The 16,839-nt window shown below is 44.3% G+C and overlaps 1 protein-coding gene across 1 annotated transcript in view; it reads right to left on the bottom strand.

The window, feature by feature from the left end:
• The window catches only part of TTC34 (tetratricopeptide repeat domain 34), a 43,227-nt gene that overhangs the window by 16,286 nt on the left and 10,102 nt on the right, over positions 1-16,839 (bottom strand). Inside the window, exons 4-5 of the mRNA XM_029913564.1 lie at positions 16,150-16,342; positions 7,480-7,646 (exon numbers count right to left, since the gene is read on the bottom strand). Coding sequence (XP_029769424.1) covers positions 7,480-7,646; positions 16,150-16,342 — 360 coding nt within the window. The remainder of the gene's footprint in view (positions 1-7,479; positions 7,647-16,149; positions 16,343-16,839) is intronic.

Here is a 16,839-nt window from a genome sequence, read left to right as displayed (position 1 = left end):
AATATGGGTATTGGAGTTGGTCATGATATAATTTCTAAATACTTAGGCTGGCACATAATCTGGCCCTATCACAGCCATGCAGGAGAGTAAAGGGGGAGTAAAACACCTCCCCGCTTGGCCTCCCTAGATAGCCATGCTAGCACTCCCCATATCATGGCTGGGCCATAGGGATGAGGGGATAAAGGTGGGGCTGCCTTGACCTGTCTCTGAGCAGGTAGATGGGGAGGGTCTGAAGGTAGTTGGAATGTTAGGTCCTTTGCCTCCATGTGCCAGGCAATGGAACTGGCAGGGTGTGGTGAGGAAGTCAGCTGCACCAGTAAAGCGGTGGTGCAAATGATTTCCCCGTGGGAGAAAAAGAGCATCAGGGAAGGAGCTGAGACTGAGTCACATTTACTTCCCAGAACTCCTCCTGGGGTGCTGCAGATGTGCACTGCCCCTTGCCCAAAGCTTTCAGCAAATGTGCAATCTCACCCTTCATAGCTACAGACCCCTGGGGTTACAGGGCCACAGCTGCAATAAAAATGCTAATGACGTGACTTTAAAATTTCTCACCAATAACCCCTTAGATTACTAACCCTAACAGAGTGGTCAGATTCTAACTGACATAATAGTTTAACACCCAATTCTACAGCACTTACTGATGTGCCTAGTTCTATTAACTTCTCAGCCTAGAAGGATGCTTCTGAATATAAATCACAAGAAATAAGCTTCATAAAAAGTCAGTAAATATTCATTTGAGGGCTGCAGGTCTGTTTAGTTCCTATTTGCATTTCACTCCTGTTGCACAATGAAATTAAAACTACTCAATTTCACATTTGTTTACAAGATTCTAGTCAGTTTCACTTTCTAGTTCTGGCACTCTGAGAGCGGTGCAATTTTGGGGTTGCAAGCTTACAAGGGAATGCGTGAGCTATTCAAATATTTTCACTGACTTTTTGTTTTTTAAAAGAAGAAAACATTCTGGTTGGTACTCTTTGTTTAAAAAAAACCAAAAACCTCTTACATTTTATTGAAATGTTTGAGTAAGACTGCAAAAGGTATAAATTTTGTCACAAGCCATCAACAGTGACAATATTTTTAAAATATTCATCTGGAAGAAGGGCCAGTTGTTATAAATGAGGCAACTTTCTTCCAATGGAAAAAACAAGAACAAATCAAGAGTCAGTTCTTAACTTGATATGAATGCTTTGGATAAAAAGCAGGAGGGTCTGTCTATATGAAAGTCTATGATGTTGGTCCACGTATCTGTTTTTTACTTGTTTACTCTCATCAGTTTAATGAACAAACCACAGATCATACAGCTTCAAGCACCTCCTCGTCTCATTCTATTAGTGTCTCTGCATAAGACACTGATCAGTTTCCATCTTTCCAGGAAGCGGCCCTGATCCTATAATGAATCCCATCTCCTGGGCTTCCTGTAACGTCCTTAACCACATCATAATGGTGGAGTTCCCTTGGATAGTTGAAATACTGCTATGAGTACAGGCTGTAATGGTTTGTATCTTTGAACTTGTATCTTTCTTTGTTAATACTCAGAAAAGAAGTGCAGATGTCTCCCAAAACACAATGAATAGATTTTCCGTAAAATTGAATCACAGAGATATATTGCATTTTGTTAGCAATTTGTCTCCAATAGCTGGCATTTGCCCAATGTGTGGGCATGGTTTCTTGCCTGAGCATATCTCCTTCAAGGAAAATTTGCATCAATGGTGTTATAGCTGGACCAAGCAGGAAAGGAGACGGACATAGACACAGAGAGAGCTAAGAGAAACACAACTTCCCACTGTCCTCCTTTATTGTTCTGACTGCAAAACACAGTTGCCAACTTTCACGTGGTAAATAAGCCCCCCGACTTTCACAATAAGCCAAAAATCAAGCTAATCCCATTTCAAAACAAGGCCAAAACAAGCCAATCCCTAAGAATCCCAACACTCTCTGTGGGCTGGTCCACACTATCAGCCCAATTCGGCGGGTAGAGATCGATCTTCTGGGATCGATTTATCACGTCTCATCTGGACGCGATAGATCGATCCCAGAAGCGCTCCCCCGTCGACTGCGGAACTCCTGCTCGCCGAGAGGAGGAAGCGCTGTCGACGGGGGAGCCTGCCTGCGCCGCGTGGACCCGAAGTAGGTAAATTTAGTTCGATATAGGAAACGTCGACTTCAGCTACGCTATTCTCGTAGCTGAAGTTGCGTTTCCTATATCGATCCCCCGCCCCAGTGTGGACCAGCCCTGTGACTAGATCCCCCCAGCGTGCAGTCAGGGACTGTGGTGGCCCTGCTGTGCACCCCTGACTCTCTCTCCCCCTTGACCCTACTTGCCCCTGCTTGCCGGAGCCGATAAAAAAAAAAAAAGAAGCAACAAGGTACAACAAGCAACAAGCCAAAAACTAGCCAACAAGCAACTCACAAGCTAATTAAGCCAACAACAAGCCCAATTTCTGTGTTTTTTCCACGGGTTTGGCATGTCTGCTGCAAAACTGAAACCAACACAAAAATGAGGCTGTACACTGTGTGTGTGTGTGCGCGCGCGTTCAGACATTTAAAGGGACAGGACATCAGAAATGGGAGCTAAGTTTTGGACAGTCATATTTGACCAAAATAGCTGAATGATTAGTATAGATGAAGAGGGGTGGCACAAGGTCATGTAAATCCAGCATCAGTCCTCAGAATAGGACCGAAGAAAGTACACAAGTGGTGCAGAGGACTTGTTCTCACACCCTCTGCATAGGGGTGAATTTCACCCCACCAAAAGAAATTACTAAAGCAAATTCCACTATAATAATTGCTCCAGTTCTTCAGAATTAAAAAACAAACAAAAACCCTTAAAAATATCACACAGAGCTAATAGTATTGATATCAACCAGTGTGGAACTACACAGCGACAGATTTACAGGGATCTCCTCAAATCTAGACATCCTTCCTCAGAGACCTTACCCTTTGTTGTCATCTTTTTAACATCATTCCTGGAGTCACCACTCCTTCAAGCAATAGCTCCCTGGATCACAGCACAGTATCTGAAAATCAGTACCGGTAGATGCCATCCAGCTATTTGTACCACTAACGGGTAACAGTGCTGACAGGGACACTCTACACCAAGATGGTGGCATTTTTGTTATATATTTTGGAAGGTGATTGATTGGGTGAAATACCTAAAAATCTGTCTTTGGACACACATGCCACTTGTACTCAAAATGAGACATTGCAGCCTGCTTGTAAGTGTTAAGAATGTTTGGTATGTTAGTTCTCGACTCTGTGAAAACACAAACGTCTCTGAGCATATGAAATGTGGCAGAAGGAGGGTCACTGGATCAGCTTAGGCCAGCGTCTTGTTTTAATAACAGAGGGGCTATTGGCTAAAAAAGGATTTTAAGATTGTCAGGAGAAATCACATCTCTGCAATGTAAACCATCTTGGCTTGGCTGCTTCTGGTTACAACTTGTTTGCAAAGTCAAAGGATATTAAACCTGCTTCTAATGAATGTGCATACAATGTTCCCGATGTTCATTCACTTGGGAAAGGTTTTTGCATGGATTGATAACTGCAGTCCAAGCCAAAATAAACATGAACACTGTGGATCACTTTCAGGGGGCTTTATATCATGTAGTTCATCTCCCGACAGAGACATTTTTCACTTTTTACAAGATTTTGCTCTGACGTCAGGCAGGTGGTTCTGCTGCACAATACCCATGACTAGGGTGTTATTTACTTGTATACAGAAAGGTGGCATGATTACAAATAGGGGAATTGTTAAAGATTAGAAGTGGACAACAGAGAAATCACAAAAGAGTCAGGACATCTGGGTTCTATTTCCAGCTCTCCCATTGACTTGCTGCGCCACTTTAGGCGAATTAGTCAACATCTGTCCAGTGCTTCAAACATTGCAGGTGGAGTTTCAAAAGCATTTATCATTGATCAAACTCCACTCCCACTGAAGTCAACTCCCATTAACCTCAGTGGGAGCAGAGTTAGGCCAATGCTGACTGCTTTTGAAAAATGCCACTCCTAAAGCACTATGCAAATGCTAGATACTACTAGATAGAGTGGGGAGGGGCAAGCATCTTTACTTTTTTTTCATTTCACCTCTCACACATAGGTTGCCTGCTGAATTTTGAATACGCCAATCCCCGAGATGGAATATCTTTGATGGAGACAATCATATAAATCATACAGCTATTGGAGGTGAGCAAATTCACAAATGCACCCCTGAATCTGAAATTGCCAAATTCCATCCGAACAGCCAAACATTGGCTCAGCTCTGTGTATGACCTGGGGCAAGTCACTTAGTCTCTCTGTGCCTCCTTTTAGAGATTTAGAAAAAATATGTCAATACTAATACTTGTCTAATTATTATTGTTATTATTAGAATTGCAGGATTACCTAGGGACCCCAAGCATAAACCAGGACTTTATCGTGTTAAGCGTGGTACAAAAAGACAGTCACTATCTGCAAGAGGTTACAGTCTAAGCAAGGACCTCACGAGGGTGTTGTGAAGCATTCTATAGAAAACATTGATGGAGCCAAACCAAGACCCCAGATCCAAATTCTCCCGGGAGGGAATTCATTAAGGATCCCATTTAGAGCCTACTGAAATCAAAGGAAAGACTCCCATGGGATTTGGACCACACTCTCAGTACTTCACTACCAATACCTTGCTCCGCTCTAGTCAGACCCATCGGAGGGGTTTGTATGAACTGAGTGTGTATCTGTGTGGGGGAAGGATCTTGGTCCATTCCCTAGTGAACAGATGTCCATATCCTAGCTGGCCCCCTTCAGGGCCAAGAATTGAATAGGCCATGGAGCCTGAGCTATCTTTGCACCACTAGAGGTGTTCTTTTCCAACTGAAGGTTAAGGAACACTGGTTAGGCAATATGTAGGGGGCTTACATGGATGCTGTCTAGGCCAATGCTGACCTGTGGCTAAATCAAGGATTTTAGTGTCTAGCTCACTCAGTCTGGCACTATTCAGCTAAGCACAAAACGTGACATAAAGCCTGTGCTTTGTTTGACTACATACATGGCAGCACATGGCTAGAAGTTCTGCACGTTTTTCCCCTGCAGAGAGAGTTGCTGTTTCATCAGTGAGAGAGAGATGCCCTATGGACTCTCTATCAGGTCTCTGAGCCTTCTCTCTGGTATTTCATTCTGCAACCTACAGGAAGGACTTCATGGGACAGTTGTGTGAGAACTACGTGGGTCTACACCATACTCAGCATGAAGGAAGCAGCACAGGGTGCATGCTTGGCACAACCGAACGCCTGCACTGGGCAAAGCTCACCTTGTGCAGAGGGTCAGCACAATGCCTATGACAACCACTCTGCTCCTTAAACTGGCACTTGAGCGAGCCTTACGTGGGGTCTGAACCTGGCACGATCACTCTGATGTGTGGAATTGGTAGGAAAAAAGGCTTCTCAATGCCCTATCATACACAAATAATCACTTTCCATTCCCAAAACCCAGGATGTGCCCTGTACCAGGCTAACCACTTCTCTTGGATGGATGTCTAAAGGAGTGATCTGCCAACAGCCCAGCAGGGTTTGAGACTCAGATCAGAGCGTTGCTCAGATAGAATAATGTTCTTGATAAAGTGCTTCCCTGGCTGTGAGACTCCGTGCACTGGAAGAGAAGTCACAGTATTCCAACAGCCAATACAAACACAATAAAACGCTGGAGGAAAATGAGGCAACTCCTCCATTGCAGAGAGTGAGGGAGAGGAGCTCTGCGGATGCCAAAATAATTGGATAAATAGACCGAGAAAAATATTCCTGGTGGAGGGAGGAAAACACATTTAGACCTAGTAATTCTAAGCACATAATTCAGGAAGGAGTTGCTGTCATGAAACAGTTTCTGTTCTGCTCCTCTGGTATAAATCCAGCGTTAAGCCACTCAGGCCAATGGAATTACTCTGGACTTACAGAGGAGTAAATGAGTGCAGAATTTGGCTCAGCAGGTGTAAACTGACATAGCTCCAATGAATTCAATGGAGTTGTGCCAGTTTATAACAGCCAAGGACCTGGCCCAGTACCTCCAATGTTGCTTTGAGATCTACTGATGGAAAGTGCTATATAACAGCCGGGTATTATTATTATTATTAATACTGGCCCTGCAAGAGGCAGATGACGCAGGCAAAAGTCTGACATGTGCCACTTAGCTTGAGGGTAATGAATGAAGCCCTGAAGTGTGACATACCACAAATCATACATGGATGTGCTGTGTAGATGTAGCAATATTGGACATATTATGGTTTGGCATCTAGTGCTGCTTTCCTCTTCTTCCACTGGAACAGACAATGCAGCAACAAATGTCAGAGGGGCTTTTTTGTAGCATTGCATATGATTGCATGGTAGTGACGCAAATGAGGATGTGACTACGAGTTCTTCTTCCTGTCCTCTAGACACAGGCAATTGAGTTATTAATGGAGGGGGAGGAAGAGCAGGATACCGCTTTGAGCGATGGCTTTGATCTTGCATCACATGCTGCCTGAGAGCAGCATGTTTCTGCTTTGGAGCCTAGGCAGTGAATGATCAGGGCAACAAATCTACAGAAGTACCCTGGGCCACATTGGATCAGGCCTTTTGCATGCAGCAGAGCATTTGAATAATCTCAACGGGCGTCTGCACACACAGCCCACATATTTGACCATTTACAAGACATTTTTAGACCTTAAAATAATATTTCATCTTCTTGGCCGTGTTAAGTGCAGCCCACACATACACAGTGTGGCGCTCTGGCCCCTATAGATACTGGGCCACATGTAGAGGCGAATGAGCCTGCTATGATCTTGGCACTAACATATCCGCCTTTTTCCGCTCACACAGGTGAGGCTTATGCGCAGATCCAGAGATGCTCCGTTCAAGCTCCATTGCTAACAACCCATCCAGGACATTGTGCAATACAGTGATTCTCACCCAGGGGTATGTGCACCTCTGGGAGTATGCAGAGGTCTTCCAGGGGGTACAGCAACTCACCTAGATATTTGCCTAGTTTTACAACAGGCTACATAAAAAGCACGAGCAAAGTCAGTACAAACGAAAATTCCATACAGACAATGACTTGTTTATACTGCTCTGTATCCCGTACACTAAAATGTCAGTACAATATTTATAGTCCAATGGATTTATTTTCTAATATGGTAAAAATGAGAAAGTAACAGTGTGGCTGTGAAACTTTTGTATTTTGATGTCTGATTTTGTAAGCAAGTAGTTTTTAAGTGAGGTGAAACATGGGGGTACGCAAGACAGATCAGACTCCTGAAAGGGGTACAGTAGTCTGGAAAGATTGAGAGTCACTGGTGTAATATATACACGGACTTAGGCCCAGGCATCAGTACATATAGGGCCCAACCTTCACCCCACTTGAATTCGATGGCAGATTTCCCATTGATTTCAGTGGGGGCATGGTCAGACACATGGAGCCTGAGAGAGTTCTTGCAAATATTTTATATTTATTGGGCAACACGTGACATTAATCCAACAATACCTTTTGCTGGTTCAGGGCAAGGTAAATGAATCCCCTTCCGCTCAGGGCCTGTACGTTTCTAGGGTCCTCTTTCAAGATGGCATTAAAATCAAAAATAGCGGTTTTCTTCTGGCCAAGGCGTCCATAACATCGGGCCCTGGTGAGAAGGGATTCTTCAGCGTGGCCACCTGGGCAAGAGAGAAATGTGCAAATCAAACAGAAAGGATGATACAGCCGTCTAGTAAGAGAGCTCCAAAACTGGGACTGTGGGTGAAATCACACCCCAGGCAGCATGCTCTGCTCCACAAAAGCCCTATTTAGAGGACTTAGGTGGTACGTGGCCCTTTTGCACCCTCGTGTAGCACGACGTAATGCCAGCCAGCTATTCAGCTCTGAGCCTGGGGTAGAATAGCAGGAGACTGTGTTGGGGCTCGGTCCTCAGTGGTTGGAAAGCTGGGGAAAATATTTAAGCAGAATGGTGATGAAGAAACCTATCCAAAAAATGCAAAATTCTCCCCAGTGCACAAGAACCTAAACACCCCTTTCAAGCCCTGAGGATCTAATCCTACTTCCCACTGAACTCAATGGGAATTTTGCTGTTTGATTCAGTGAGACCAGTATCCAGCTCTTAGCAGAGTGTTTAGTGGTTCAACAGCGCCTTTCACCTGCACGAGGGGAATTACATGGGACTGAAGTGGTGCTTAGGGTTGGGCTGGCTCCCCACACCGAGGTGACTTTCACCCTTCAAGACTAAGTGTGTGAGGGGCACTAAAGAGATTATTTTGCACATGAAGCCCAGCAACATGATGGCTCCAATGTTCAGACTAGCATGCAGTGGTTTATTTGCACTCAGCTGCCAAATACCGATGCTGCAATCAGCATTTGCATCCTGTATTTCCTTGCGCTTTATCCTGTTGCTAAGTTTAGTTCTGCCCTCCTTATGCTGCGTGGCATCCAACTCTGCGACTAACACCATGGACTCAATAGATGGCTCCAAGTGAGCAGAGACTGCCTCTTGGACAAGTGAGACTTTACTCTTCACTTTCCCAGTGATAGTTGCTCTTTGGAGTTTTTATCAAGTAACTGTCCAAGGTCTCTTGGATGTCTCCTCTGAAAGCATAATTGGTTCTTAATGCCTATTTGAACAGTGTAATTTGTTTTGATAATCTCCCCACCCCCCCATAACCTGATGTGTCTGAAAAATGAAGGAAGGAAAACGGTAACTTCCCAAGTGAAATTTCTAAAATGATTCCACCCCAATGGACATATTCCTGACCTCCCTCCCACATTGCTGCACTTGCTACAGTTACGATAACCACAGGGGACTTGAAACCTTGAAAACATCTGGGGTGGGAACTGCCCCGGCATAGAGAGACGCAGCTGTTTGGTTTCTGTCAGCTGCAGCATTTTCAATCAGCTGTTAGCTGCACCCCTGCCATCCCTGCTGCACACAGATAACACATGATGCAGCCAGTTACACGGAAAAGCGATCACATCTCTTGTGAGCTTGGCTGTTTGCATTTTCTCTCTCTCCAACCTTCCATATGGAAATGGCCCTTGTCACTGAGGATGAAAAGCCAGTATCAATAGCGTGGGCTAGATTGTGGCTTGGACTTACATATCAGTGATGTGGGGTAGGAGCCCCCTTACTTGCGGAAGCTACCTGGACCTAGGGGAGTGGTTGGGATGGGTGGGAAATGGGCAGAGCCCCCTATGCGCTGGCTGGCACAGGGGGGTGGTATAGGCCAGCCATAAATTACTATCCCCTGGAAGCAGCAAGGACGCAGGCAGAGAATCGGGACTCAGTTGGGGATGTGAGTATAACCTCCATTCTAGCTGAGGTAAACAAAAGTGTTCACAGCTGTTCCACCGCGCTAGAGATGGTGGCAAGGTTCATATCCCTATGTTACATCATGATCATATCACACGGCTGTGGAATCTCCAGAGCCATTTCCCCATAGCCCCTCACCCAAGCTCTGATTGTCTCAGCTGCTAACCAAAGCTGCTTTCCCTTAGTGACAGCGCTTTTACGAATGGCATGTTTCTTGCATTCCCCTACTCAATGCCTGGGCCAGGATTCGTACATCCGCGGAATCCTCGTTCCCCAGCAGAGGTGGAGAAACCAGGCTTTGCACATCAGGCAACGAGAGAAAGAAGAATATAGAGTCTGAGGCAGAACTCCAGTTAAATACAGCAGTTGAAATCAACAAGCAACCAAGGTGTGCACTACCCAGAGAACGGCTGTCTGACCTTCGGAGGAATAGGTGTGCCCTAGCTCCTTAACTGTAACGTTGGGGGGGAGGATTCTTATCTCACAGTTGTGAAAATTAATGAATGCTTGTGAGGTACCCAGATATTTAATTGATAAGGGCCATATAAGTACCTAGATGAATAGCTGCAGTAAACTTAGCCATTAACATTATGATTTATTTCACCCGTTCAGTAATAAAGGAAATTAAAAACTGTGCACAGCTTCAATGCTTTCCCTTAAAACGTTTACAGCATCTGGCTCAGTGATAGTTAACCAACAATTATATTTTTACTCAGTAAAACAAAACAAAGACATTGGTGATCAAAGGATTTAAAAAACTAATAATAATGTTTTAGCTTTTTAAAACATTTATTTTATTTGCTTTTAAAGTGTGTACATGGGGAAAATAAGCTTTCACCGAAGTTTTCCATAAGGATAGAGGATGATTTACTGCCACCTAGTGGAGATCCACATATGGAGTGCTGCAGGACAAGTTTTATTTAAAGTCTGAGGCATTCAATTTTAGTTAGATCAGTGCAAGCAGATCCCTGTGTCTGTGTGGATCCAACTACAGGACTGGGCCCCTGACAAATTACTGATTTCTCCCTTCACCCAAAAAACAACTTTACCTGCTTTGTAAAGTATTTTGAGATCCTTGAATGAAAAAGCAACATGCAAAGTATTTTTGTTCTAATTTGGCTTTAAACAACAATAGATGATGTTCATACAAAACCCTCTAGGCCGCCTCACAATTAATACAACTTGCAGTAACATAATGATGACCATCCAGCAGTTTTAAATAATCATACATGGATTACAAATGATCGCAGCCAGCCAACAAGAGAAAATCCCTTTCACCACCCCAGAGACATACCCTCAGCCTTCCCACAAAGCATGCCAAACAACTGGATTTTGCACGGTGTCCAGAAGGCCATTAAGCCTAGACTATATTGGACCAAGGTGGGGACAATTTATTGTTATTACTTAAAGGGCGGCCCCACAGGTGTAGATTTGTGCAGCTATTTTCATCTGTGTTATGTTTTAAAACAGATATATAACAATGAAAAGAATAATTGTATTTGAAGAAGTTCCGTAGAGGCAGCAATCCTTGTCCTTTTGGTGGCTAGTACATAACAAAAAGGCCTAGCTCTTACGTAGCACTTTTCACCCATAGAGCTTAAAGAGCTTTACAAAGGAAAGTAAAAATAACCGACACTGGGGCACAGAGAGGAAGTGACTTTCTCAAGGTCACCAAGCAAGCAATGGGACCCTTGTCTGCCTTTTCCAGTGCTCAGCCCACGAAGCCACACGGCACAACTCTGCATTTGCCAAGAACTATTTGTGAAAGGATCTCAGAGTGCCACAAAAGTCTTATCTGAGCCTGACAGCACCTCTGACAGGTCTGCAGGTCCACCCATTTAAAGCCACTATACTAAAACCGACAGGTTAAAAATAACATGTACAGCAAGTCGGTGGCTGAGCTGGCATAGAACACAGGAATCCCACAATGGTAGTTTTGTTTTCGTTGATGCTGTCATCGCATAGAATATTGAACTGTAGTAGCATTCATTTCAAAGAGCAGCTGAGGATGGAGACCAAGATGGAAAATATTTACTAAATCATCCAAGTCCAACGCTCTCCATCTACCTGCCATTATCCTAACGTGTCAGTGTTTGAAACGTCCTGTCAAAAAGCCAGAGCCAGCTAAAGGCTCCTGGTGAATAAAATGAGATAGCACTAAATAAATAAAATAATATTTTACTTCTCAGATGAGCCTTCCCACAGGAAATGCTTTGCCAATTAGTCTTGGGAGAATAATTTCAGCATGCTGTATGCTGGAGATAATCAATTTCTGAAAGTGACTAAGAAGATATGGGAAAAGGCATCTCTAACAGTGATCTATGAAAATAGATAGCGGCTGCTTTTCTTAGAGCAGATGTGTAGCTGCAATTTGTGTTATAATCTAATACTTTGATTGCAGCAGTGCGCTACATTCCCAGTCAGAAACAGGGGCCCCAGTGTGCCAGGTGATGCACAAATGCAGTCCCGTCTCCAAAGAGTTTACAAAGACAAAAAGCAAAAAGAACGTTGTGACAAAGCTGGAGAAGGAAGGCAGAGGGTACCACCAGTAAGATCATGCAGTTACATAGATCAGTCAGGGGCACAGATTGCTGGCCCTAGGTAAAATAAACAAATCAATACATAGTGGATCTCCGCAGCTAGCTGTCATTGCTTTCTGATTATGGGCAGGTGTCCCAGCAGAAGTGGGTCTCCTGAAGGGATTTGAGGGAGGAGCTTGTAATTAGCTACATATGAAATTTTCAGATGTGGCCCATGTTTTTTGTTGGCTTATTTGACACCCAGAGTCTCTGAAAAATTGGGGCACCAAGTCAGCAGCCACATTTGCAAATGTAACTGTTAGGAGAGAGGTGCAGTCAGTGGAAGTTCTGAAAACCAGGCCCAAGATCTCTGAAGCTGGGCACCCAGAACTGAAACACTCAGAGTTAGTAGATCCTCTAGATAATATAGGCCTAAGGGAAAGACTCACATTGACATCACTGAGCTTGGGATCAGGTCTTCAGTAACCTGCCTAAGGCCATACACACTGGGCAGACCTGGAAGCAGAATGCAGGTCTCCTGGGTTCCAGGCTTGGGGCCTTGTCTAATGGAGCACACTACCTTCCTCATACATTAAATACATAGATACTTTATTTTCTCTGTTTAATTTTTATTGCTTGCAATTTTAAAGGTAGGGGAGATTAAAAGGGTTAAAAAAACGTTTTTGCTTGACAGAGATGACCACCCAAGAGACTCAGAACAGACAATAATCCCATTGCTTAATATGCCACTAGAAAGTGTTCAGATATCATGGTGCTGAGGGTGGTATAAGAACCTACATAGAAGAGAAGAGAACCCAATTCTCTTCTGGTACAAATGAAACCAGTGGCGCTGTGATCATTCACCCAGCAGTAGGCTTAGAGTTTTTCCAACACTTGCTTTGTTGAACTTCCATCTTTGCATTCCGTTGGCCCTCATTTTGGTGGGTTGTTGGTCAGTTTCCATTTCATGTTATTTCATTTGATGGCCGCTGTTTTAGTCAACATTTGCCAAATTGACAACTAGCAAGACCTGCTTTTCAGAGCAGTGCGGAAGGCTCACAAAGGTGACAGCTGCTCTTTTGTGGCTGTATTTATTTATGTACCAAACCCTCTTAAGGTTATTTGAGGTTCCCTCAGAAGAGGGATTGCTCAGCATTCCTTTTCTGCATCTTTGTCCTTGAAAATGTCTGCACGCAGTTAAGAGAAATCCCACAATTGCAGTTTGTTTGGTTTCTGCTGTGTGTCATGAAATTGCTTTGATCAGGCAGTTTGGGTTGAGTTTCCTAGGAAACCTGGAAAGCGTCTCTCTAGGAAGTTATAATGGTCCCCTCTCCTCCTTCACTCATTGGTGGGAACTGGACCTGGACCTGTCAGAGGAAACAGTGTGGTGCTGCAGCCAAGGAAATGAGAGGTGTTGTTGGTATTTGGCACCAAACCAAGAGGGAATGGCTTGAAAGCACCTCTCCATTATACCCTAGCAAAGAGCAGCGTTCCATTCTAGTGCATAGCAAAGGGAGACACACTACCTAATGTAGCTCCAAAGGGGCATGATATGGCAACTTAGCCAGTATGGCCAGGCCCCAGCTAGTTAGGAGGACACCTCTGAAGGTTTAGTAGATATAACCTACAAGTGGCAGGAAATTGGTAGAAAGAATACCCTGGATGAGAGGGGATACTGGGAGGCAGAAGCAGAGCCATTTAGCAGTGAAAGGAGTTGGTTGGATCAGATTGGATGGAATCAGAAAATGTACACTACTCTGGTTTGGATAGTAACCCAGAGGGGTCTGTCCCACTGTCTCGCCATATAGTGCCATAGGTCAAGAAGTGTGAATGTGTGATATTACGATTCCCTTTCCTCTGATCCCCAAAAATCAATCATTTGGCTATGAAATGTACAATATATTCATCTGAAGGCTGCAGAGCATGACTCTCTCGTTCATTCACACACCTCCTTCCTTTCAAAGCAATTTCGATAAGCATCTTCATGTACTGAGGATTGTGATCAATAACAGTGGTGTCCCCATATTGGATCCATTGTAATTTTTTTTCCCTTAGGAGGTCAGTGAGTGCAGCTTTTTGCACAGCTGCCTGGAGAGATGTGCCAGAGGATGCCCATTTAGCAATTCCTTTTCACTTACAAGACTTTCACCCTCAAGCTATGCTCCAAACTTCCTCACCAAATGTTATTAATATTTGTGGGGCTGTAATGATCCGCGCCAATAAAAGACCATGTCCATTTCTTAACAAGCATCTGCACCAGCAAGTGGGAAGCTGATAAGCCAGAATGCACTGAGCTACCTCAAGGCAATTAACAGTTTTCCTTTTCTTTTCATGATCTCACTTCTTCTAGATGCTACTGTCATAACATTTGCTCTGAGTGAAAGTCAGATTTCCATAAGAATAGAGTTCTGCTTAGAATGTGCCAGAGACGTTTCCAAATTAGCTCAGCCCCTGTCTTTGGGGAAAGCTGAGATAATGTTTCACCTCTAATGCATCCAGCCAGGTGTGTAACCTTTTAGCAAGGAATGCAATGTAAAGGAGCAGGGAAGCTCAGCAGTGGGTAAGCGGGATTTGGGTGGCATTTACAATATTTACCATACGTTAACACAGAGGAAACAGAACATATCCCATCAACATTACTAACATGGGAGGTTTCAGGGCACTAAATGGTTTAGCAAACTGAGAATGAGATGCGGAGCTTTCTCTGGCTACGTAGTCTGGTCCAGACTGGAACTAATCCAGCAGCCATTCCAAACCACTTGCCATCTGTGTGAAACAAACCCTGTGTGAAACAAGGCAACGATCATGGGGAGAAGTTTCAAAAGTGATTTAGACACTAAGGACCCTACGTCAATAGGACTCCATTGTAAAATTTTCAAATGGGCTTAAATGACATAGGTCCCTAATCCCACTGGTGAAGTGGAGCCTGAAACCCTGGGCTCCTCAGTGATATACTTTTGAAAATTTTACTCTATGAGCCAAAGTGAACAGATGACCACAGCCTCAAAACACCATTACAATCATTTATGAGAACAGCCAGAGTGAGTCAGAGCAATGGTCCATCTAGCCCACTATCCTGGCTTGTGATAGCAGATGGTGTCAGATGCTTCAGAAGAAATGAACAGGTGATCCATCCCCTGTTGTCCAATCCCAGCTTGTGGCAGTCAGAAGTTTAGTGACTCCCACAGCATGGGGTTGTGTCCCTGACCATCTTGGCTAATAGCCATTGATGGATTTATCCTCCATGAACTTATCTCATTCTTTTTAAAATCCAGTTATACTTTTGACCTTCACAACATCCCCTGGCAATGAGTTCCACAGGTTGACTGTGCGTTGAGTGAAGAAGTACTTCCTTATGTTTGGTTAAAACCTGGTGCCTATTAATTTCATTGGGTGACCCCTGAGTCTTGTGTTATGTGACAGGGTAAGTAACACTTCCTTATTCACTTTCTCCGCACCTCTCATGATTTTATAGACCTCTGTCATATCCTCCCCTTAATCGTCTCTTTTCTAAGCTGAACAGTCCCAGCCATTTTAATCGCTCCTCGAATTATTAATTACTTACTTTACAGCAGTGTCTAGAGGCCCCCATTGTGCTGGGTGCTGCACAAGGACACAGAGAAACTGTCCCCTTATAGAGCTAGCATTAGGCATAGACAAGATGTGGGAGGGGAAAGAGAGGTGAAGTGACTTACCCAAGGTCATGCAACAGGTCAGCAGCAGAGCTGAGAACAGAAACCAGATCTCCTGAGTCTTAATGTGCTGCCCTCTCCGCTAAAGGATGATGCCTTCCTCCTGCTAGCCGTGGCTGGGTTCTGCAGGGGAATGTCCAGATGACCAGGATGACCAGCACGACTTTTCACAGAATCATAGACATGTAGGGCATTTCAAGAGTCATCAACTCCAGCCCCCTGTGCTGAGGCAGGACCAGGTAAACCTAGACCGTCCCGGACAGGAGTTTGTCCAGCCTGTTCTTAAAAACCTCCACAACCTCCTTTGGAAGCCTATTCCAGAGCTTTACTCCCCTAATATCTAACCTAAACTGCTGGGAACTAAATGGAGCCCAATCAACTCATTTCACACCAGCCACAAAGTAGTTGTTGGATGTTAAGGACTTTGGTCATTGTCTATCTGGGCCACTTCAAAGCCAGTAACTTGGAGGAGCGTGATCATGGCATACAGAACCCTTCTCCTGAGCCACTTACACCCCCCCCCCCACCGTAAAGATTTTGTTTGCATTTTATCATCATGTTTAGAGGGAAGCAGAAATAATGGATGAGGATTGATGTCTGTCCACACACTGGCCTACTTCCCACAGAAGTAAACCTCTCATAAGCCTACCTGATGCAATGATAGCAAAGGAAAGGTTGGCAATAGCTTCTTTGACGTAAGTATCTCGCTGCTTATTCTTCAGGATGGTCATAGCCCTGGAGTGGCAGTGAGTTTGCATCAGCTTCCGGTCTTCGTCTTTGAAAATATCCATGATCAGCAGGAGGCAGGAAGTGTCTCCGATTTGGATCACTTTCTTTAGCAACTTAAGAAGGACAGAGAAAAAGGGGAGGAGGGTTAAATTGACATACGTGGAAATCAGAAAGGATCAGAGGCAGCTGGAGTCTAGGGTGACCAGATGTCCCGATTTTATAGGGACAGTCCCGATTTTTGGGTCTTTTTCTTATATAGGCTCCTATTACCCCCCACCTCCTGTCCCGATTTTTCACACTTGCTGTCTGGTCACCCTAAGCTGGACTGTGGGCATAGACGTAGGTAAACACTACTGAGTCTGACAGTCTGGGATTGAACTAGAGCAGTATTTCTCAACTAGGGCTCACGATCCCCAGGGATGGGGGTGGGGTGGAGGGTCACAAAGTGTCAACATTTTTATTCCAATTCTAAAGCAAGGAAAAAAACATTTTCCAAATAACTTCAGTGCAGCCCAAACCTTCAAAGTATGTGAGGTCAAATACAGGAGTTGTAACTTCGCCCCTTTCACATCCACACAGGGGAGCTTGCCACCTTGCTCTCCTACCAACC

Source organism: Terrapene carolina, unplaced genomic scaffold (assembly GCF_002925995.2).
Source record: "Terrapene carolina triunguis isolate 2854851 unplaced genomic scaffold, T_m_triunguis-2.0 Scaffold714, whole genome shotgun sequence".
Classification (NCBI taxonomy): domain Eukaryota; kingdom Metazoa; phylum Chordata; order Testudines; family Emydidae; genus Terrapene; species Terrapene triunguis.
This window is presented reverse-complemented; position numbering and strand designations above follow the sequence as displayed.